Below are 25,607 nucleotides of genomic sequence, written 5' to 3'. Positions count from 1 at the left end.
ATGGTAATATTTTTTACGATTTTCTGTGAATAATGCAAAAATAATTGAAGATCAACTGAAATCAAGATGGCAACAGCCGACTGGAACCCTCTTGGAGACGTTTACTACAGGTAATTATTTATTTCAACATTATTCTTCGCCTGTAATTAATTTATCAATGAAGTCAATAGAGGTCTACTTTCGTTTTATCAAAGTCAATTTTTACAAAGCTTATTCAAACTGGAGGATAACTAGAGATTTGGACTCTTAATAATATCTGATTCATTCTTCACCAGAGCCTCGGGAGGTTAGCCATGGCTCAGCTACCACAAAAGTTATTATTACTAATTAGTCTCCTATGTATGTACCCTAATCTTGAGTTAGAATATAACATCCAATATATGTGTCATATTATGTATGTAAGAATTGTAAGCAAAATGGAAGGCCTTATTTTGAATGTACTATGTCTAAACTATTTTACCTTATATTTATAGAAATGTAGAACTGTATCAGATGGAATGGAATGGTCTAATAGACTTGAATCATTTTATGATAGCTGCTGCTCCATATGGTGGACCTGTAGGTTGGTGAAGCTTGATTTTCAGAACTATAGGAAAAATATTTAGAATCAGATTTAAATTCACAATATACATGTATTTGATTGACTAGTACCGTGAAATTTTGTTAGACACAATATCTATTTTAGAGTTCCAATGTAACATGAATTTGTTGGTTTAGTGTAGGAAATGATATGAAACTAATTCTACTTGTATTATGAATGAATATGTTGGCTGTTATTAGATTCTGGTATTTTGAATGAATTGGAAAGTGTTGAATTCTACTTGTTAATGTTGATATTTGTTGTAGTTTTAATGAAAGATGAGAAGAAAGCTGGTCGTGTTGTAACTAATGTTAAACCTGTTATTAGTGTATATAATGCAGCTGGTAAATTACTCAGTCAACACAGGGTGAGATTTCCTTTAATTATTCCCAACTGGTCTGTCTGACTGTTCATAGGGTTGTCAGTTAAACTATCAGACTACAGTTAATTTCTGTTGAAGTGAGCTAAAGTACTGCAATACTGATTTATTTTCTTCCTTCAAAGTGTATTATTCTGTATCATATATTTTAGTGGAATAGCGGTACAGTAGTTCACCTGGGCTGGTCTAATACAGAAGAATTATTATGTATACAAGATAATGGTGTTATATTAGTCTATGATATTGCTCTCAATTTTAAACGTACCTTTGGTATGGGAACTGTAAGTACATCTCATGTATATCACTTTTTGTGACATAAACCATACATGATTTATAATAATACATGGCTCACGGTTTGGCCCATTGTGATATCAAAAATCATTTCCTTTCATGTGCTTTCTTCATGCACAATATTCTATGCTGAATGTCTTCCAAGTCCCTTATTTTACCAACCTCGTGTCCTATATGGCATATTTGGATGTAGTCAACTAGCTTGTGATGTTCCATTCTTTGAATATGGTTTTAATTTTCTAATAGGAAGCTAAAGATGTAAAGATACTAGATTGGAAGATATTTTCAAGTTTCCAAGGAACTGGCATTGCTGTTATGACAACCAGTTTCAGGATCTATATAGTCAATAATGTTGATGATCCCAGAGTCAGAAAACTAGCTGAAGTTCCAGGTACAGATTGAACTTTTGATCCATTGTTCTAGAAACTTGTTTTTTATGATTTTTTCAACATCAGAATGTGAAAATATGATATGTGTATATATCTAGCATGGATAATCCTATTATTCCTATAATCCTATAATTCAAAATTGTTTTATCAAATTAAACCACAATTTGGATACTATAAGATATTCAAATGAATTTAATTTGAGTTGTAAGATATGGAAGATAAGAAATGTCCTTTAACATCTTTATTTCAGATTTAAACAGTGTACCAAGTAGCTGGACCATATTAAATCTTGATAGACAATGTCGAGCACTGGTAGCTAAAAATAGTCAGTTATTTCTTATAGACCAGGGTGGCCAATATGAAGAACAGGTAGAAAATGTATTCATTTGTATAAGTCTTGCTTGATGTGACAAGTGTTCTTTCTTCTTGATCAAAATCTCACTCCATTTGGAGCTGAAAAGATATTCTCATTCGTTTTTCTGTATCAGGGATACTCAAACCATCTTTTTAGAGAATTCAGATTTCCCATTTAATGTCTGTATATTCTATAAAAATGGTCACATTAATGGATTGGAATAATTTTAGATATTAAGTTTCGAACCATATGGACCCTTTTGATTTTGAATGTAGTTAAAGTTGAGAATTTTATTTTATCTTGCTAAATCCTGATCTATATTTTTTCAGTTTCCCAAGTTATCATCGCCTGTGACAGCATTTATAGAAATGGCTGTATCATTTAACAATAAAATGTTATCATTATTCACTGATACAGGAGTTATTTGGATTGGCTCTTCTGATTTGAAGGTAAGATACATGTATATTCTGGTTTTCTTGTTTATTTTCACTTTATATTGTGAATAGATTTGCTATGAACACATCTATGTTATTATAAAAGCATGAGAAACTTGATCATCTATATCAGTGATTGTTGGGAAAGGCACTTGTTTATCAACCTGGGCATATATAGGTTGATTTATGCTTTTGAATGTGATGGCGATTCCTTTTGTATGGTGAGACAGGTTGGAGGAGCTGGCTTGAACACATAAGTTGTTGAATGATGACAAAGAAAATTGTAATCTTATTTTATTGCTAACATTATTCATTATATTGTAGGAGGTACATTGTGAATTCAATACGAAAGCAGCAAGAAGACCTCAACAGCTATCATGGTATGTTATATTTAAACATTGTTTGCTCTTCAATAGACTGTGATGCTTTTATAATGACAGCATCAATTTAAAGGGATACAAATAATTTGACCTTTTCAAGCTTTTCTTGCAAATATATATCTTAATTTAATATATCTTTATGGCACTTTTCAATATCAGAAAAATTAATGTTTTTCTGCTATTTAACAAGGTGTTTATTTAACTGCACTTTATAATAGTAATTGTTTGTAAATGACAGGATTGGTTCTGAAGCAGTATTTTCTCTATGGGATAAATTAGGTATAGTGGTTGGTTTGGATAAAGATTGGATAAAGTATCCTTTTTAAAATACATGGTTTAACACTTTGGTATGATATTCATCTGCCTTTGATGACATGCATTCACATGTTTAGTTGAATTCTTTTACACATAATCTGTGATGTTATTTTTGAGGAGTTGTGTGGGTGATAAATGTACCTGACTAATGTTAAGTGCTCCAATAAGAAATTCTGTCATTGTGGTCCACTCATATCAATCTATTTTTGATGGATTTGTATGAAGTGAAGTTTAGTGAATTGTTTTATATTTGAGTATATAAACTATATTCTTTATATATTCCTAAACCTATTGTTAGATATAATTTTGATAGTTTTGTATATTTGGTACAAGAAGAAGATGGGTTGAGAATTATTGGGAATGAGGTTCACCAATTTCTACAGAAAGTTCCCAGTAAGTCTGATAATATTCTTCTCTTCCGGTTATAAGAATTTGAACATCACATGAGATCAATGATATTTATATATTAAAAGTAATAGGGGTATTTGTCAATCAAACACAGTTAATTTAATAGAACTCAATACAAGAACTGAAGTACTTATGTTACAGAGACAGGAAAATACAGGAAAAGATGTTAAATCATCATGCTCATTCTTATATTACAGATGTAACAGAACAGATATTTAAAATTGGTTCTATGGAACCTGGTGCTATGTTATATGAAGCTTCTAAAGAATTTTCAGTAAGTGTTTATTAAAATGCTTTGACGTGAGATAGAGGAGTTCTTTAAAAATAACGAAATCTCAGAATATGTATAACTTTACTATAACTGTACTATTTGAGATCTATAAGGGTATTGATAAGCATCCACTACATATTAATTACATTATATTGATGTATTGTTCTATAGAGAAGAAGTCAGAAGGCAGATGAATATATTCGTATGATAAAAGATAAACTAGATGTAGCAGTAGATCAATGTATACTAGCAGCTGGTCACGAGTTTGAACCTTCAAAACAAAAGTCTTTACTCAGGGTAAGTGTATTCATGCTATATGTAGAGAAGTTGTTAGCTGATACTGTACAAGCACTGGTTGCAGTATCAAATAACTGTTCTAACCTTTTGTAGAAATAGTCCCTTTCACTGAGCTGACACCTAAATAACATGCTGTCTCTGAGCTATTCAATAGATAAACTGCTGATTTTGTTATGTGCTTTTGAAGTCTTGCCAAAAAAAAAGACTCCACCCAATAGGAATTATGTCAGTTTTGGTCATTATGCTAATCTATCTGTGTTTGCAGGCAGCATCATTTGGTAAATGTTTTTTAACTGAGTATAGACCTGAAGCGTTTGTTGATATGTGTCAGATGTTACGAGTATTAAATCAAGTTAGACAATATAGTGTTGGTATACCTCTTACTTATACACAGTATCCTTTTATTATTTCTTTCTAGAAATATAGATATATCCCCATATAATAAAATCTCCATTTTAAAAAGCTGTTTCAAAATGTGTCAGCAGTCCAGCTCTTGTGAAATAAATCATTTGATTAAATTTGCTCATATTGTAAATAAGCAACAGTTGGGAAAATAGACCACGATAAGTCTTTTGGTGTGGAATAAAACCCTTCAATTAATTAATTGAAAAAGATATCTAAGTCCTATCTGCTATCATTTCATACTGATGAATAGTGTTCTTTAACCACAAACTAGATTAGGACATCTATCTGTTCCTGTATTAATAGACAGACTAGTTCTGCGGAAATTATTCTGTCTAGCTATTAGAATCTGTCATTATTTAAAAATACCAGATGCTGAAGGTGCTAGTAGAATCTTGGCTCATTGGGCTTGTTATAAGGTAGGTATAGCTTTCTTCTAAAAATTATATATTTTATTTTTATCAACTATTTTTATATCTAAGCTTTGAAAGGTGTCAGTTAAGTGTGAACACCGGTGGTCATGATATATCAACTTTGTAATCTAATGAAATATTTATCTTTATATGAATATGTTGATAGGTTCAACAGAAACATGAAGATGAAGAACAACTAGCTAGAGCTATCTCCCAGAAATTAATAGATGCTCCTGGTGTATCATTCTCTGAAATAGCTAGTCAAGCTCTAGAACAAGGACGTAAACAGCTTGCTATAAAGGTATCATCAAAAATACATTCAAATACAGAAAAATAATTATTTCACACAAAAAGTCTTTAATTATTGATAATTGGATGAAAAATGTTCAAATGAAATGATCTCTACATATTAACTACTTAATATGATTAGTGTCTTTTATTGAGTATATAGGAAATGGCGTTTAGTTAATTTTCTGAAGTGACCTTCTTCTGTAAAACATGTAGGAGGACATGCCTTGCAACTGAGAAACAGCAGTCATAATAGACCAGGCAACCACAAACCATGTGCTTTTTATCTAATGATGAGTTATTACAGTTGAATGCTGAAATATTTAGTTTGTGTGTTACAGTTATTAGACTATGAATCTAAAGCGTCAGAACAAGTACCACTATTACTAAAGATGGATCAGAATAACGCTGCTCTCAGTAAAGCTGTAGATAGTGGTGATACTGATTTAGGTAAGATCAGTTGAATATAAAGGGACAAGCACACACCGTTCATGCAATAGACCAAATTGAATCATTATGATAACTTTTGATGTCATTTAGCACAAAGTTAGATGTACTTCACATCTCATCGATTTAGTTGTAAGGTTATTTCTGTTAGAAACGCACACCGTATTTCCTATTATAGACTTTGTCAACCAGACATACAACTGATATATTCAGGTAGAGGAGAAACCAGTTTATTTTAAGAGATTATTCCATGTCTATATATTATATGTATTACAGTTTATACAGTATTATTAACAATGAAAGAAAAGATATCCAATATGGGAGAATTTTTTATGGCTATAAGACAGATGCCTGTAGCTTATTCACTCTATATACAGGTCTGTATAGACAACAATATATTTTTATAAACAAGTTCTATTTTTTTTTAAATGTATAACTTTTCAATACTTGGAAAGGAGATGGAAGTGAAAATCTGTTTTGTTGCTTTGACATATTTTGTTTGTAAAGGGGAATAATCAAAAATGATTGTAGTCCGTAGCCTACGGATAGTAACTGTAATGTGTATGCTATATTCCAGTATTGTAGACAACAGAATCCTAAAGTAGTAGAAGACCTGTACTATCAGGAAGATAATTTTCTAGCAGAAGGAAACTGTAAGGTTATCAGAAGTTTTAGTGAAGATGTAAGTTGATGATTTTATCAAATCGAGTTTTTTGATGATTGATCACCTTTTTCAGAGAGTTGACATGTTGGATACCGATTCCCATGTAAAAGACAATGTATTTTGATTTAATGTATTGTTGAAAAGAGACAGTCATTACTGACAAAGATAAGCCTGTAAATGTTATTATTCCGTGTTTGGTTCAGTTTGTTACCCTGTTAATTTTGTCTTGTTGTTTAAATTTGATTTTGATTGTAATGGATGTTTATTTTCTACTTTTTATCGGTAGATTTTTGAAGACAGAGTAAGGAAGCTTGAAGCAGCTATCAACTGTTATCAAAAAGCTAAAATGGAATTTGCAGCCAAGGTATATATGTACAACATTTTTTGTCTGTTACTCATATATCTCTGTTTCAAAACTCCAGATTTCAGTGAAAAAATTGGCAAAAATTGCATTCATAATCTTTCATATTTAGATTTACAACAAGCAACATGCTATCACATAATATACAGCCTATTTATATAAATACCTAATACTTGTGGTTTATTTACAGCAAACAGAAGATCAAATTAAGTTATTAAAACTACAGAGAAAGTTAGAAGATGAGACTAATAAACCTTACCTAGATCTTAGTATACAGGACACCATGTATCGTTTAACACAGAATGGTAATCATAAACTAGCTGAACAGATTAGGAAAGATTTCAAAGTCCCTGACAAAAGGTACTGAACTTATTTTTGTATTTGAATATTTATTGCTAATGTTGATTATCAAGACTTGATACTACGTGACACTGTTGCAGGACAGGCCTTACTGAACATGATAACTTTATATTTTTGATGTCACTATTTGCATTTGAGTGAACTTGAATAGAATTGACCTGAAAAGTGGCATTATTGAGACGTCATTGCCAATATACAAGGCAGAATTGAGTAAGATGCAGCAAGTTGCAAAACCAAACAGACACAGAGTTTGTGTAGTCTGGTAAGATATATTCTCATAGTAAACAGTAGTTATGCCCCTTGTGTCATTAATCTTCCAGATTTTGGTTAATGAGAATGTCAGCACTTGCAGAATCAGGAGATTGGATGGAACTGGAAAAATTCTCCAAGACTAAGAAACCACCTGTAGGGATGGAGGTAGGCTTTTGTTTTGCTTTTTCAACCCAGTGCTAAACTTTTCAAAGTAAGGCACTCAATATGAGTACCCCTTGATATTGATAAATTGACACCCCTTTTTATTAAGTTCAAGGTCCTATCCACTAATCGCAATAGTAGTAGATCACTTTTTTTAAGGCTTTTTAAATTTTTATTTACAATAATGTTTCATAATAATTTAAAAGTATATTAGTCACAATTCCTTCTGTTGTTCTTTTTAAAGTGTTAGCTTTATGAAGCTAGTTTGTACTTTAAGAGTCTCATTGTAATTTGATGGTTGTATTTTAGGCGTTTGTAAATATCTGTATGAAATATAATAATAGAAGTGAAGCAATGAAATATCTTAGTCGAGTTTTACCAGACCAAAAAGTTCAAGCTCTTCTTAATATAGGGTAAGTTACTCATTCATTTTATCACTGGAAATAGGTAGGGTAAGGCTAATATTTAGAAACAAAACCCCGAAACACTGGCATTTAATATGAAATATCTGTCTTTAGTAGGATGATTAAATTCTTTCTTTACTGAAAATACATTGTTCACAATATCTTGAACAATCAATATGAAGCAAAGTATATTCACCCTAAACACCTGATGTTTTCTATGACTAGATTGAACTATTGTGGTCCACTAGCTTGAAGATTGTGACTGTATATGATGAAATCAATGCCATATTCTATGATTTGATGACATAACTAATTTCTAGAAAGGATAACAACCGAGGTTCAAGACAATCTTTTCTTCCAGCTGGTCTTTGGTCAAACCTCTTGGCATTGATCTTTCCCAGATTATCTGTACCCATTTACAAGTTGGCTGGCATTTCTACATATTATTTGGTCTTGATATTGCTATTTTTTCCAGGAATGCTAAAGAAGCAGCAGATGCAGCATTTGAAATGAGGAGTGAGGAAGGTTTAGGATTAGTTTTAACGAAAGCTATAAATTCCAACAATAAACAATTAGTAGAATCAGTGAAAGATATGATGAATAGAGTGAACACCAAGAAATAGAGAGGATACGAATGTAACTTAGGTGAACAGTGTAATATAAATCACTTTCCACATCCATTGAGTGAGAGGTTAAAAAAACAATTACAGTTTTGTTGGTAAATGAGAAATTGTGACCAGTTATTATGAATGGTGGTATTAACTAGAACTTTTTCAGGATTTAGAAGGTTGAGAAAACTTAAAACTTTAAACTTGGCATTGTTGCTTGAAGAATAAGAAATGTGTACATGTTCATTTCCATTTGTGCAATATAGCATGTGAAAATATTCCAAATTGTACAGAAAAATGTGTTATAATTTGTTATAGGGTTTGCTTGTTGATGTTTATTCTTGAAAAGGTTTATTTTGTTGAAAAGGTACTCAAGTAGAAAGAGGTTCTAATTGGATATTTTTCTTCTAATTATGGCATATACAAACCAAAAAAAGAAATAAACCAAGCAAGCCCAATGTTACTGTTAAGACTATTAAATTAAGTTATAAATAAATTTTATATATAGAAATGAAAAGTGTGTTTCTTGTTTTTGAAAAGGTGTAAGCTTGCTGATTGTTGTGTCACATCACAACTGGCTGATATTACATGTAGTTGCAAATGACATGCATTGAGGATGAAAAAAGCATTATTGGTGGACAGAAATAATCAAAGTATTTCTGGATTTTCTTGTGTTACCATTTGTACCATATATTTGCGTGTATAATGTGTTTTACAATTGGAAATATGGTATTTACAATGTGTTTAAATCTGTCTATCCACTCTATCTAGAGATACAACAATAACACAAATGGCTTTTGAAGATTTATTAAGTTTAATAATTTACAATTTACAAATAAAGATTTGAAACAAAAAACAAGTAACAGACTGAAAGTATTTTACATGAGACTAGATGGAAATTGCACAAGATATGATTATACATCAGAGACCCATTTCTCAAAATTCTTGGGGTCTAAAATTTCAAAATTTAATATAAAAATTAATATTAGACTTGTGATTAAATGCTATACTGAGATTCTTAGAGAAATGGGTTCTAAACCATTAAATATCTTGTATTTGAGATCTGAAAAATGCTAAAAAATAATCATAAGAGATGAATAACTTTTTACACATGGCTATGAATTGACTGGAATTGAGGACTTCTGAATTCGTTATCGCTGCTATATTTGGATGCTTTAAACCAATGAGTAAAGACTCCTTCAAAAACAACTCCCAAAGTGTGGTTATTTTCAACTCACTGCTCAAGTTTCATTGAAGATTTGTTCCCTTCATAATTATAGAAAACTTTGCTAACAAAATCATCTGAACATAATAATACATGAGTAAAATAAATAAAACAACTAAAAAATCAACAAATAAATAAATAAATAAACAATTTAGAGACTAGAAATAAGACTAGTGATAAATAATATTAAGACTAATCAGATTATTTTTTGGTTTCTCGCACTAATGGACCCTTTTTGGTCTTTGAAAAAAAAAAGCAAATAGTAACTTAAAGTGTTGAAGATAATCGAATTTAAACATTAGTATGGACCACATGGAGGTCGTTTCATGCAGAATTTCTGGGAGGGAAGTGATGTAGAATTACAAAAACTTCCAGAAGTATGGACATAAAGAAAATCGCAAAAATCTGAACGTTATCCGAAATTTCGGAAAATTTAGTTGTTAATGAGTATATTTCCTATTTTTGACAAATTCATTAAAACAAATAATCAATATAACAGGAGGTAAAATAACAGATATTTTAGATACATGAGTGGATAATAAGTTGATTTCTTGGCAAAGAGAGTATATCTTATGACTATATTTAAATTATTAACGTATTAGATATTGGAATATACAATGAGGATATATAATAATAAATAGGAATGTGGTCAAATCATTATTTTAAGTCCAGGAATACATGATAGTAGTGCTGTACTTTATACCATTGGTGTTGTTGATGATATCAGCAAGTTGTCAAATTCTCATGATTTCAAATAAATTCTTGCTCTAATAATTGATTACAATTATCAAGAATTTTCAGACTCTTAAACATATTGAATTTAAAATATTAAAAACAATAGGCCATGTTGACATAATTTGAATAATTTACTATTATTTCAACTAATTTCTTGAAGAATTGGTTGTTTTGTAACCTTCGAACTATTTGACAGCATGAAAATGAGCACTGTTTCTATTAGTTTCTTGCCAAGAAAATTACTTAAGTGTTATTGAGCAAACAATTTCAAGATACTGGTCCTAGTTCGGTAGTTATCAATCAAGATGAAATAATTTATAAGGAATATAAACTAAATAATATTTACAATAACAATTTTTATATATTACTTTTTATATATTATATTATTTACAAATTTACTCATTTGGGGTGGTAATCTTTGACTTAAATATACATAATATAATTTTTCTATGACATAAAATTAATGTGCATTTCTCAATACAGATGTATTTTGTTTCAGGCTTTAGTAGGCAATGGTATGTATTGCTCATACTGATACACATATGTGTGCCTTTTATCAGAATATGAAAGTTACCTGCATTGGATACACCCAGCTTGATCTTCTAATATTGCAAAAAGTCAGTATAAAGTCACATTATACCATTATTCAATAACAAAATATACATTCAAAGATCAACGAAATTAAAGCTGAATGCCCCTGATATTAAATTCACTATCTCCTAAGATGATTCTGCTGTTTGATTTGCAATGGTGATGTCTAATAAATATATTTCATCTTTATACCCCAAACTTATCCCTGCTGGTCACCAACTTGTTACCCTCCAAATTTTTAATATAAATCTTTTCTAATGACCTACACCCTAAAATCCCTTTATCAGTAAACACAACCCTCCATATATGGTCCTGGTCCATACATTCTTGTTACCTCCTGCATATACTGTAACCTGTGTTGATCTGTTGTCATGGTAGCAGTCGCAGGATGAGGTGGCATGTTAAAGTTCCTGGCATTGGTCGGAATAAAAGATTGAGTGGTTGTTAGAGACAATGGTTTGTCCTGTTGAGGAACCATTTGTTTAAAATAGTCATCTTTTTGAGGATCACCTTTTAGTATGGGTCTGTGATTGTCAGGAAACGCCATGGAGAACAAGGCTTCTGGATCACAGACAAATTTATACACATATCTTTCGCCTGCTACTTTCTGCATGATTCCTTTCTCATAGTAATAACGTAGTGAACGACTTAATTTATCATAATTCATGGCTGGTCTGTTCTTCTGCATTCCCCATCTTCTAGCAACCTGAAAATACAGATTTCAATGTTGATATACAAACCATTAAAGGCATTGTAAAGAGATTTATTAAACTTTTTATATGTATTGATAGCATCAATTTGCACCATTCTCATTTCAAGCAGATGTCTGTGGTTCTTGCAATTCTACTAAAACTAAGCATTTTATGATACAGTCTTTTCAATAGTGACATACAATTGGAGAAAAAAAATAATAAAAACAAAGAGATAAGATCCAGATCACATTTCAATTTTTAATTCTGCGGAGTTCCCAAAGTAATCAAAACCTTAACACACCTCTTCAGGTTCAATCAGTTTAAATTCCAAACCACGCCCAGTCCAAGCTATAAACGCAGAATTAGTTGGATCATCCAACAAGGTGACCAGGAACTGCCAGAGTTGTAAGGAACCACGTCTTTGATAGGTTGGTGGTGGTGCTTCACGATGGTACCGTTCTAAATAAAAATCACGATAGTATTCTCCCTTCATTTCCATACCTGAAATACATAAATCATCAAACATTTGAACAGAAGAAAACCACAATCACATATTCTCAGTTACAAAATTGGAACCAAATTGCTTGAAAACCCAGAAATTTATCATTTAGTCAATTTGAAGTATTTACACAATAGAAATACTTGCTAAATTTTCTCCATTTTATAAATTAGTTTTGTATGAAAAAAGTAGACATTGAATTGCTTATACTTTTTTCAATCAGGAAAATGTTTCCTAACAAATTGGAACCAAATTGCTTGAAAACCCAGAAATTTGAAGTATTGAAGGTAAAAGTCTGAAAAGGGAGAAATAGAATGAAGTAATTGGACCCTAATCATAGAAGATTGGTTGGTTCCTAAGGTTTCAGTAATCTGTACAGTCAGGGTTTCACAGTCCCAAACAATACCAATCAAGTCTCATTGAAACCATAATAAAACATAACAATGACAATTGATAGCTTGTTGAGAAACCAATATTGTTGTATGACATTGTGGGACATTGTGTTAGAAGTTCTTACTGGAGACATTCCCTACACAGTATCAGTAAAAACAGTTAATATAACAACTGAAGTCCTATAAGTCATCCATCTTCACAATCTAAAGTCATCAGATTTCTCCTGATTGATTTGAATGCTAGTTTTTGATTGGTAGATTAAGTTTCCATGACAATATCAAATAACCTTTAATTGCTTGTTAACATTTGTCAACGACCTTCAAAATTATCTCTTAGATCTGAATGACATGAACAAGACAGACAATTTTTTCCTGAGGCCCTGAGGCAGAGATTTTTTCTTTGGTTCTTGCTAATTTAGAACTGTATATTATATGATGATTATAAAGTATATTTCAAATATTGTGCTGGATCACATTTTTTCCTGACAATTTCTTTGTCTTATGTACTAAAATTGTTAGTAAGATTTTTAAGAATCCAAGTGGTTGAAGACAAGCAATGGCTGTCATATGAGACCAACACATGAAGCATCTGTTTCCTAATAATGCCAAAAATGTTTACATCCATGCCAAGAATGGCAAAGGCATATAAAAACTGTAATCGTTATTTGAAACACGTAAAGAAATTATATTCGATCCCAAAACTAGAAACAAAATTTGTTAAATATCAAATCAACAGATAACTGCATTACCCAAAATTCATTCTGATTTTCAAAAGCCTTGGATTATAACTTAACTTGGATAAAATCATAAAATCAAGATTTTGGGATTAAAGTGATTGAACAATCAGATAAAGACAACCCTTAATCAGTTTTTGTGAAAACTTGTTTAAGTTTAATAAAAATTAAACACAACTGCACAGATTGAAGTTTTTCATGAACATCAAGATCATCTAGGTTTTGTATCTGAGTTGACAATTTGACAACAAGTTATCAATCTCATTCTCCCAACGCTACGATTAATTGGCTAATCTATTATCCAATAGAATGATAGATAGGAAAATTACATGGAAAGAAAATAATTAGACTTGAACAAATTACAATGCTATCATCATGTCGTTTACAATTTTCATCGTAATTAGTTTGACGAGAAAAAGTAGGGCAAAAAATTGGAATGAAATGACACATTATAAGTGAGAGTGGTTAAAAAAAAATCATATTACCAAAGTGAGAAGAAAATAAATGTACCTGCATATCAAATATAATACAAGGTGTGAGATAAAATGTGAAGAAAAAAACCAAGCAACATCCAGCCCTTGTGAAGCACCACAATATTACAGTTTTTTTAACTATATATATGGGCCAATAACATTCATTAAAATAAAATATCATATTACAGTGAATTTTCTAGCAATCTTATACTCCATAATATGTAACATAAACCATAATCTGTTTAGATATAATATGATTGTAGGAAGATCACATTAAAACTCAAAAATATAGTTCAAATTACAAAAAAAATAAAGCTTTCCAGGAAAGCTAACCTACACCCACTGATAGCTTTGATTGTAAGCACAAGTCTTTGTTTGCTGCCCATTCAATTGTAGCCTGTAGAGTGAGCATGAGTTGCACAATATAGCTAATAGATATAAATATAATACTATTCAACGATTATCCAATCATCACAAAAATCGATAGGGATCATCTTCATAATGACATTGACACACGAAATCAAAATCAAAAGAATCTGTAAAGAATTGTAGCCTGTGGATTGAGCACGAGTTGCACAATATAGCTAATAGAGTGAAACGTCAAGTCAGACACGATATTTCGGTGAAAAATTATCCAATCATCACAAACATCGATAGGGATTATCTTCATAATGACATTGACAAACAAAATCAAAATCAAAAGAATCTGTAAAGAATTGTAGCCTGTAAAGTGAGCACGAACCAAATGTGAACGGACGGACGGACCGACAGGGTGATTACAATATACGCCCATCTTATGTGTGGGCTTATAAAAAAGTTTAATATTTGATCCTAGCAAAGATGCAAAGAGCCTTTAATATTTTTATATCACAAATTGACAAATTAATCCAATGTAATAAAAATCATTATTATAACTATAGTGAAATGAATTAATAAACTCTATAAAACAATTATCTTCATTATACCTATTAAATATCATTTTCAGATTATGGCTGTTTTAAATGTTTTATAGTAGTAATATTAAAATATAATATATAATTTATAATTGGTCATGTACTTTACAATAATTTATCATTCTAATCTGAAATTATAGCTTGACACTTTTACTGTCAGACATCACGTCCACAGACTAGCCATCACCTCCTCTCGCCATTACACTTCAAATTACCTCCATCAATTATTCAATACCTTATTTAGCACAATAAAAAGATAACAAATAAGGAAGCTAAAATAGCAGTCATTGATAATACCACTGTTATATATAACTTATTTATGGACTGACCAATCAGATAACTGGAACTAGAAAATCGGTGAAGTTTTCAAGAATAGGCCCCAAGGTTATCTTGTATTTTACAAAACATTTTCAAAAGTACTTTGATCTACAGTTTGTTACAAAAGCATTTTTCTAAAAGGCCATTCCTATCTGGTAAAATCAAACAAAAAAGATACATTGGCTGCCATGTTGTTTATGTAGAATATCTGTACTTGATACAGGCTAAAAGAGCCAGTAAAATTTGCATAAACTAAATAATGTTAAAGCAAACATTTTATAAACGCACCTCTTTATGAAAAATAATTGATATGCTATATCCCTCAAACGAAATCATTTGGATAAAAAAATTTACCATTTTATTTGATACAGGCCATTACAAACAAGTAAAATTTGTAAAAAATGAAATAACCTTAAAGCAGATCATTTTAGAATTAAACGATAATAACAGATAAGATAAAAACGAGGAGAGTTCTGAAAAAAAATTAATTTGAAATTGAATACCCTATGAAATGGTAAAATAATAAGCTAGTAAAAGGAAAATAAATTAATTTTAAATTCATTGTGTCTTAATGCGTATATAACAAATACGTTTAACGTGTGACATTCTGTCAGGCGTCTGTGAATTGTTTGAAGCAAATCATTAATTCTGGTCCTTGATATCGCAAATCACTGAGTCCATGAATATTTTATTTCAATACAGAGGAAACCCTGTAGTGTCTTGAACGACAATTTCAAGACAAATTTCTCCATGAAAGGAAAAGAAGCTATAAATTTTATGGTTATCAAAGATAAAATGTCAGCTATGCGTGAGGATTGGTGGCCGATTTATTTGATAGTTAAGATTTATAATGAAATATATATTCTGTATTCAATACTATAGAGAATACACATTGTTTTAATGTTTTTAAGAATTGTTAATTGTATTATTAACATTGATGCTACTTATTGCCATTTAAGTTGAAAGCATCATGTAATATTTCAGGATTTCTCTCCTATCCCAATTTTTCTTTTCAAGCAAAGAAACATTCAAAAATATAACTTCCATAGTATATCTACATTGAAAATATATCTAAAACTGTTTGCAAATGATGAACCCTTTTAAATCTCAAATTTAGGTTTAGCTTGAAATAAAAATCAGCTTCTTATTTCTTACCAGATATGAAATATTATGAAGTAATATATGTATTTTACTGTAATAATATATTGCTGAAATACGCTTATATAAAGAGTCCAGATAAAGTTTCGAGTTATTTTCCATAATTATGTTTTTAAAAAATGAAGTCATCACCATTAAAAAAATCAATGACAAAAAAAAATGAAATGAAATGAAGACGTCCTTAATAAAATGTGTCTTTAACTTTATGCTGAAGTCCTAGAAAATCAAACATATTTAAACATTTCAACAATAATTTGTTTTTACAACATTCATAGAAACCTTTTATCTTAGAGTTATCATCATTAGTTGACATATGGCAGTGATGACATGTCAATGATACAAACAAGTATTTGAGTGTCGTTAGAATTGTGCCTTCAGTAATCTAATGTCAATAGAAGACAATTAGACCAAGCTATGATGAGGTTAAATCTAATCAACAACGAATTTATTTGCCTAATGAAAAGTCACAAGAGATATGAGATTTATTCGACTCAAGCGTGAAAAGACGTGAAAGGATTCACAGATTTTAAGCTCATGGAATTATTTCATCAAGAATTTGAACACTTCCTCTGTAATGCCTTCAAGTTGTTATGAAGTTTTGACATCTGAGATTTAACAGAGAATCAAAGATGATTTTTTTGAGGTAAAAATAAAATTACCAAGAGAATACATGTGAGTGGAAATTTGATTTATATATATATCAGTATTATATTGCCTAGTAAATTAACTATTTCACTATACAATTTGTTAAGTAATATATATTACGATTTTTAAATGCATGTTAAGGTCTTGGTAACCAGTATCAATAAAACCATATTTCCAATTTAAGTTGATCATGAGACTATTTTCCTAATGCTTAATATTAAACAATTTTAAATACAAGCACACCTTGCTTAAAATTCAAAAAATATTTCATATGAAATGTGACAAATGTGGCCTACTTTTTGAATTGATGAGATATCTTACATTGAGGGTCATAACCAAATTTTTGTATCAAACAAAATCTATTGTGTAAGTTCTTCAGAACTGATTCAAATCTTTCCTTTTATATTTCAAAATAACAAATGAGAAAAACAAAATTCTCAGAAACAAGTGCAGAATCTTAAAAGAAAACCAATTAGTAAATAACATTAACGAATGCAGAATGCAGTAGGACCACCTAGTGTTGTGAGTTACCTCCCCCTTGTGTCTGGAGCATCAATCATGTGACACATTGATTAGATCTGATAAATAATTAATCCTACCCTCTGATACATCTCAATTATTTTAACATACACAGATTTAAACTGGCAGTTCACATGTTCTTCTACTGGAAGCAACATGGACCAAATATCATTTTGCTTTCATTTTAAAAATTTGAAATGATTTCTTTTGTCAAGTCTGTTTAAAATGACACAAATTTTTATAGGTACCTTGCCAGACAAAGTAACATACGCCTACTGGCTGCATTGTTTGAATAAGAACATTTGGCAGAACAGCAACCATCATTCAACCTTTAGGCATATTTTTCTTATAGACCTCTTTTGGTATTACTATAAGGGTCTTCCTTACGTGACATTTAATTATTTCCCCAACTGTTGTCAAAATCCTTCAGGAATTTAATTTCTAGAATGTTAAATGTTAAAAGAATCTCAAATATCTAGGGCAATAATTCTTACAAGTATTTTTCATTTTTTTCATTTTCAATAGGGCTCATCCTTAGGTGACAATTAACAATTTTATCACATTTTGTCATTATCTTTTAAGAAATGTGCTTTCTAGAGTGTTTACAAGCTAATATTAAACAATATGGATCAAGGGCAATAACTCATTAAATATTTTGTTCTTAAAGTCTACTAACCTTTATGTTTTTCCTTAAAATGGTTGAAATAAGTCGGATCTTCATGGTAGAAAAACCTCATAGTTCCATCATATGGGTAGGGCATAGCTGTAAAATAGTATTATTCAAAAAAATGGGTCAGATTGTTTTCAAAAGTTGAAATGAAAATCAGGAATCACTGAATTTCCAAAAATGAATATTTTTTTATTCATTTTTTTTCTTATGAAAATCTGAAAAGTTCTGCAGCTAGTGGTAGCCTAATTATGCAGGAATTATATTATTCGTAAGATCTTTCTATTGCTGCTAGGGATAATAAAAACAGAAGATGAAATTGACTTTTTTGTTACTTCGAAATTGTGAGGGGTCATTATTCTGAAGCCTGGGTAAATATGTAGTGCCTCAGCCATAGAAGCATATCATTTTGAGACAAGACTGAGGTGGAATATCACAGGAGACATGAGCCTACCCCTCTCCCATAAAGTAGACCTATTACCCTAGCCGCCAATTAGTTGATAACATACAAACTAATTTTACCTTCTTGAGGTGGAGAGTGATGTAAATAATCTGATCGAGAATAATTCTGACATCCTCGTAGATTTTCTCCTGCTAAAAAAAACAAATTACATTTCAGTAAGCAAATGCTTGTTAAGGGAAAGGGAAAGTGTTTCCTTAATTTTTTATGTGTATCTGGGACACAGATATCATCAATTTGCGTCATTCCAATGTTCAATCAGATGTCTGTGATTCCTGTAATTGCACCTAATCTAAGCGTTTTATGACATCACTATCTTAAAATATAAATTATCAAATTAGGCCATTGGTGATTAGTGGCGTAAACAAACACTTAGTTTTAGTGGACTTGCAGAAACTATAGATATCTGATTGAAAATTGGAATTTTGAAAATTGATGCTATCACTGTCCCCGATACACATACAAAATTTAGAAAGTCTCTTTACAATGCATTTAAAAGTTGTTAAATTTACTGCAAGCGAACAAGTTGTCAAAATTGGAGAGGGAATATATATATATATATGTAGGGGACAGTCTGTTCCCAAATAATTATGTGATATAGTTTTTTTTTTTAAAAACAGTTATACTCCAAGATTATTAGTTTTGTCATGCTCTATATTACCAATATTACAAATTCTACAAGAGATTTGAAAGATCCGTGACACAATATTCTGAGATCACTCACAAACTTTAAAAAATGTAATCTTTAGGCTAACACAACCAGATAATGGGATTATGAAATCTAAAAATACTTTATAATTCATAATCTATTTCAATTTCTCAACACAAACCACAGAATTACCGAAGAATTGATTTTATACGTTGAGCTAAGATTAGAATATTTGCCGTTTTTTATTCTGATATCTGATATTTTATTTTCTTAATTAGCCAATGATTGGATGATAGTAAATCCCTTATGACTACGGCTGACATTTTAAAAATATTTCGCGGTTGACCAACTAAGCTGATTGTGAAGAAACTGAAGTAAATAGGTTGTATGCTTCTTGACTGCCTGTCTGCGTGAAGCCAGTGTTAAGCTTCCCTAATCCTATTGATGAAAACTAATTCATTTGCTGGCTAATAAGATCAAAATGTTTGATAGAAATTGCGACAAGTTAATTTGATATGATTAAGCTCAGTTCAATATCTTACTTAATGAATTCAAATTATGATGTTTTACGACAAGCTTCAATTCCTTTATTGACAACATAACTTTTACACTTTGTTTTATGAAATGGATGAAGTTTTCCAGTATTGAAAACATCAGATAGTTTAAGATAATGGAAATTAAAGAAAATATAAAAACAAGTATTTTATTTCTTTTGAGCAGCTCAGAAGTAATATTCAAAATAGGACCTATTTATATAAAGAATCACGAAGTCTCACTTAACTCAGAACTCCTGAAATTTCAAAAACTTGGATTGGATTTGATGGTTGTTTAAAGACATACTCACCACAACATTGTGTAGATTCATATCCAGTATCTCTAGGTTCTTGTTTCACTGTCATACCACCAGGTGGCAGAGCAGGTACGCCACCATACCCACAATTCCTTGACGAAGACAGGAAGTTACGCTCATGGAATTGTGGGTAAGATGTGATGAAGGAATGATGGGTAAATGGTGGATTACGAGGTTCAGGACTGTTGTAGCCACTACTAGGTTCTGACTGAGGTCTTGGAAATCTGAAAATAGAAAACAATTTTTCTTTAATATTTTGTTCGAAGCAAGACTACACATGTACATTTCCTTTTTTTTAAACACGGATCATACGGAAAGTGACATGAAAAACTCATATATTGTGAATTTAAAGCCGTTCGATTCATTCACAAGAATTTGAACCTTTTAATTTGGATCTCACCGATTTATTTGACATTTGATTATCCAGCCTTAAGACATGGACAAATGATAATCTAAGATGATCTCAATTAGGTGAGATTATGCCTCACGGTTCTTTTGACAGGCGGTCCTGCTACACGTTTCACCAACAATTTACATCACTTTAAATTAAAAACAAGCAACCTTTTTCCTGTTTCCATGACAACAAAAAGCCATGACAGAGGGGCGCATTTTGTAGCCGTTGGAATTATGTATAATTACAGTTTTTATCCAGATTTCATTTTTTTTTTCTCAACACACAACTTGGCTAACTTCAATTTGTAAATCAAATCTGAGAGGGACATTATTCCTGGTAATTACGGAGATATTGAAAGAAAATAAGGGTGTTTATGTCTGTAAATTACTAGATAATTGGGGCACTCAGTGGGAGAAATCATCCAACCCAATATAAAAACATCTTTACATCTATTATACAAAATACATGTCATCTTTTAGTTGTCACTCTGACATTTTTCTTATTTTTTACATTCTGCATAAATTCAAAACAGCAGATAATTTGTTTCAAATCAAAATTCTAAAAAATTAATATCATTCAATGCAATGCCACACAAAAATCTTTCTGATTCCAATGAAAGAAAATTCTATTCAGTCTCCTATTTTTGTAAAAATTCTAAATTGTTTAATTTGTATGTCTATTTTGGGTTCGAAATTTTACATTTACTTTTATATTTACCAAACTTTTGATAACTGAAATCTGCTTTAAGTACAGATCTCGATGGATTGTTATAAATTTGGCTTTTTTTTTGGTACTGAAACTTATGTTGAATAATCATCAGATGGTGAGAATCAAGTAAAATCATAAACTGAGAAACAAACCAATAAACCAAGGTATTTGCGTCTACAGACTTACCTCATTGTTTTAGCCCTGATTAAATTTAACGATCAATTTTTTAAACGATAAAAGTTTGGCCAAGTGAAAAAGTTCAGTTTATCTTTTGCCTTCAACATATATCAATTTTTCTAAATTCAACACAAAAAGTCTGTGATATATTTAGACTATGGATTTTCAAATTTAAGTTGTTTGATGTCAAATATTTAGCTCTTGTTTCGAGTTAACCATGACATAAGCTTGGTCAAAACAGACAACAAAGAAATGAATAAGTTAAAAGTTTTTTCAGGCAATATGTGCAAGAGAACCACAAGTTTCAGTATCACAAATGTCATTCAGAGATACACATCTTATAGCATATATAACCACTAAATAAATCCTAGCCATTGTTCTCAAAGAAAATCAGTTTAATTGGCAAAAAGAATTAATAAAAAATATAAAAGTTTAGGCATCAGAACTATTAAATTCCAGTTAATGGTCTTATGCGTCCATTACGCTCTGCAGTTCCGTCCTGCTGATACATCAGTTAAGTTACACAATAGACAAAACTCTGTAAGGCGCTTTATTATTAGATACTTTCTTTTTACAGCTTCATAAAGTGCTGCATCATTAAAGTCTTTTAAGTCTTTTCAGTCTAGTATATCATCAGAACCATTTGTATTGAAACTCTTATGTGGCCTCTGAGAACCTCTGACTTAAGTACCTTGGTACTTTCCTGTTTGCATGGCAATACAAAAAGTCCTTACCTTTCAGGTGGTCCATAAATATCTGCTGCTGTGGGAGATGTGAATGAGGATTCTTTATAAGATGAGATGGATTCTTTTCCAGATGTGGAGGAACACACTGAGCCAGAAGGTGATGGGGCTGTATTTTCATAGGGACTATTTACAAAGGCCTTTTCACCAAAAGCAGACGGTATTAATTGGGTCTGTTTGTTTAAATCTGAACATGGTTTTCTACAGTTGATGCTGGTGGTAGCTTCTGATTTTACTTTTTCTGAAATCAAAACAAAAATTTGCAAAATGGGTTGGCTCAAAACGGGTGCCATGTTTTTGAGGCCCCAAGAAGTTACTAAGCCAAGGCATCTCAGTATGACAATTAAAAGAAGATTGTATGTCAGAAATTTCTATGTCAAATAGTGCTACATCTAGGGATATGTCCAGATCCATATCCTTTATCATTCACTGATATTTGATCAATACTAAATATACAGATACAGATGGTCTGCTAAAGACTTTGCCCTTTTAATTTTTTTTTAAGAGGGCACTATGACATTTACTGTCTGCCTTATCTAACTAATATTATCATTGGTAGCTTATATCTAATGAATTTATAATACCACTCCAAGAGACAATAAGTTGAATAATATTCAAATAATTATCATTTAATTTTCACAAAATGACTCGTAAAATTGTCAAAAAAAGATTGTCAATGAGATCAGTTTTTAATAACAGGAAGATACAGATATAATAATGTGTCGCAGTAAATCTACTGGTTCAATTTGATTGGATAATTAAAGCTTCGTTGAAATGTATCAAATTTAGTAACTTGATTCACTGCTGGTGACATTGAGAGCTGTCATAAACTTGCTGACGAGTTTCACATTTCTCCTGGAATTACTACTTTGTCTAAATTTATACAGATAATCAGAGACTTGTCAATTTAATACCACACATTCTTCGTGGATTTATTCCCCTCAAAATTGTAGGATTCTCACAAAAACAAGAAAATAATCCTCCACTCTGACAAGATATATTTTGTTAAAATCAGAAAAAAAAATCCAAGATGTCAATACTGAATTCATTACTGTTTCTTCAGGATTATTACTTCATTTTCATAGAAAATTTTTATTCTTGGCTGAATACAATGGATGACTTCAGATCTCCATTACAATACATGCTGTCGAGGATATTAATAGGAAGAGTATGCCCTACTTTAGGATCACCTGATGAAGTTCTGTAACTGAGTTTGACAAATTAATATTGGTAACATTTATTGGTGTATTCAACCCCAACATATTCTCTATTACAATACATAGTATGGCAGGCATTGATAATGGTACATTCTCCACCTTAAGGGTCACATGATGCACTCTGCAACTGGGTTTGTCAACTTTGTTTTCCTTTCCAAAAGTCTAAATTGTTAATAACATTTTATTAATGTTTAATGAAATACAAAAATTAAAGGCTGAAGGTTCACAGGCTGCTGAAAATGAGTCCTCAATCTAACCCTTTATATAGCAACACAATACCCATCATTCTTTTATATGGGTGAGAGCTTTTCTCTCTCTATGTTTTTATATGCATATAGTTTGTATATAAAGGAAACTGTAATGATGGAGGATTGTAAGAATATTATTATGTACTGTTCAAAATCGCAGAACAGGAAACTCTGGTAACAACATGTTCAGGTTCAGTTTTAATATTTCTAGTTTGTACTTCTGCAAATTTATTTTATAAAGGAGACTGTCTAATGGACAAAAAAAATGAAGGTGAAGAATGAATTAACCCATAACAATTACTAATGGTAATAATTATAATGGTAACCTGTTGTGATGGTAATTGTTGGGGGTCACGACCTTTAATAACACTAATGTGACCTCCTGGACAGGTAAAATTTGGCCAATCAGAAATTAATTAAGAAACAAAGGAAGGCAAGAACTGTCTTATTTGTCAGCTATTGTAACAATTGATTTGATTGGAACAGACAGTTTCAAGATCAAATAATCAGTGAAATTATAATTTTCAACTAATTTTATTCAATTTGATCCTGTCATTATAGAATTGACCCTTGAACTTTTTGTTCTGAGAGAAATTGTAACAGTCTGGAATCTATGTAAGTCTACTGAGATTATTTATTAGAATGGAAAGACATAAAACATTGATATCAATTGATATACACCAACAGTCTACACCAGTACTAATAATTTACATTGATAAGAAATAGTCAACTAACAAGTTATTTACTCATTCCTATTTCACCTACTATCAGTTTGGTTTTCAATGTCATCTTGATCAATTTCAACATAAGTTAATAATAGTATTTGATGTTCATACAGCATGATTTCAGATAACAGTAAAAAAAATTGCAGACTCATTCATATAACATTCTCCTGCAAATCAGCAGAAACAAACCATGGACGTTTGAACTGTTTTTATTTCCAGGTTGTGTTCATGATTTCTGAATTGTTTGCAAACTGAACATCTGATTTTAGTTTTTAAAATTGAAACAAATAGCTATAATTAAGCTGCATCAGCCTCTATGATACAGAGAAAATCTATATTTAGTTTATGCACTCATTTCATTCAAAATCATTCTTTGTTTTTGAATAATTCAACAATATGAATCAATTAAAAAACCTTGATCATTTTATTCAAATAAATCAAATCAGTCAGCATAATTTCATGTGATTTTTCATCTTTATTGTTTAAATTCTATTGGCACTTGGAACAAATGAAGGTATAAAACTGTAAATTGACGAAGTAGAATTTGATTGACCGAGGTGACGAAGTTAGCGTTAACTTAATTGACTCAATAATCAGAAGTCAAACAATTGTCAATAGTCCAGATTGTACAGGTCACAGACTTGACTAGGCAAGATCATCAGGTTTACAAATTTAATTCACATGGAGAAAACTATATAGATGAAAAATCATGAATCAAATTGCTAAAATTTAAAAGATAATAGATCCTCTTTTGAGTTTCATGATTAATTTTTTGTATCTTACTTTCACTTTTAAAGTTTTTTCATTGAATAATAAAATATCTTGAATTGCATTTTATATAAATATAATTCTATTTCTATAACAAGCCAATACATAAGACAAAAAGTTTAAACAACAAAGTGGATAAAAGGACGAAATCTATTTCTTGATCAGTGGCAATCATTCATTCATTCAATAGGTTCTTCAGTTAAATAATTGCAGAGCTCATTCATTGTTCATTCATTTCATTCCAAACTTCTATCTCAGTGCTCATTGTTCCCTCGCTTTCATCGAGGTGTTTATTATAACAATGGCCTTTGACCCTTATATTACGCATAATTGGGGATTAAATAGAGCAATAATAGCCCCTGTCAACCAGACATATGGTGCTACACAAATTTTCTCTGTAATTAGCGTAAAATTAGTCAAGAGCAAGACTGGATAAACACTTCTAAAATCATTGTTGCTCAAGAGTTTGTTTGTCTTTCATGGACTGCCGAGTTTGATACAGCAACAGAACAAGAGATTTTAAAGACCGCAGGGCAAGATCCTTTAGAGTGTGGGGGGAAATAATTGCCTTAAATTGGCCACAGGCTTTGGAAAATAGTTTATGATC

General features: G+C 30.8%; 2 protein-coding genes across 2 annotated transcripts; one reads left to right on the top strand and one right to left on the bottom strand.

The window, feature by feature from the left end:
• Positions 1–66: 66 nt before the first annotated feature.
• Positions 67–8,475, top strand: LOTGIDRAFT_115951 (hypothetical protein; the record flags this gene model as incomplete). The annotated part of the gene is made up of 22 exons (XM_009054670.1): positions 67–110; positions 474–562; positions 847–947; positions 1,112–1,240; positions 1,497–1,641; positions 1,890–2,008; positions 2,324–2,443; positions 2,753–2,828; positions 3,379–3,516; positions 3,729–3,805; positions 3,974–4,099; positions 4,365–4,492; positions 4,776–4,920; positions 5,081–5,215; positions 5,544–5,652; positions 5,926–6,026; positions 6,227–6,331; positions 6,600–6,677; positions 6,865–7,034; positions 7,355–7,451; positions 7,758–7,861; positions 8,328–8,475. 22 exons carry the CDS (start codon positions 67–69, stop codon positions 8,473–8,475), a joined length of 2,484 nt encoding a protein of 827 aa, XP_009052918.1.
• A 2,819-nt stretch (positions 8,476–11,294) lies between these two features.
• LOTGIDRAFT_115677 (hypothetical protein) lies at positions 11,295–12,196 on the bottom strand (the record flags this gene model as incomplete). Its single annotated transcript, XM_009054669.1, has 2 exons — positions 11,295–11,717; positions 12,005–12,196. The coding sequence occupies 2 exons, from the start codon at positions 12,194–12,196 to the stop codon at positions 11,295–11,297; spliced, it is 615 nt and encodes a 204-aa protein (XP_009052917.1).
• Positions 12,197–25,607: the final 13,411 nt, after the last annotated feature.

The sequence above is a fragment of the Lottia gigantea genome (genome assembly GCF_000327385.1).
Source record: "Lottia gigantea unplaced genomic scaffold LOTGIsca_22, whole genome shotgun sequence".
Lineage (NCBI taxonomy): Eukaryota > Metazoa > Mollusca > Gastropoda > Lottiidae > Lottia > Lottia gigantea.
Note: the sequence above shows the minus strand (reverse complement) of the source record. Positions and strands in the feature narration are given on the sequence as shown.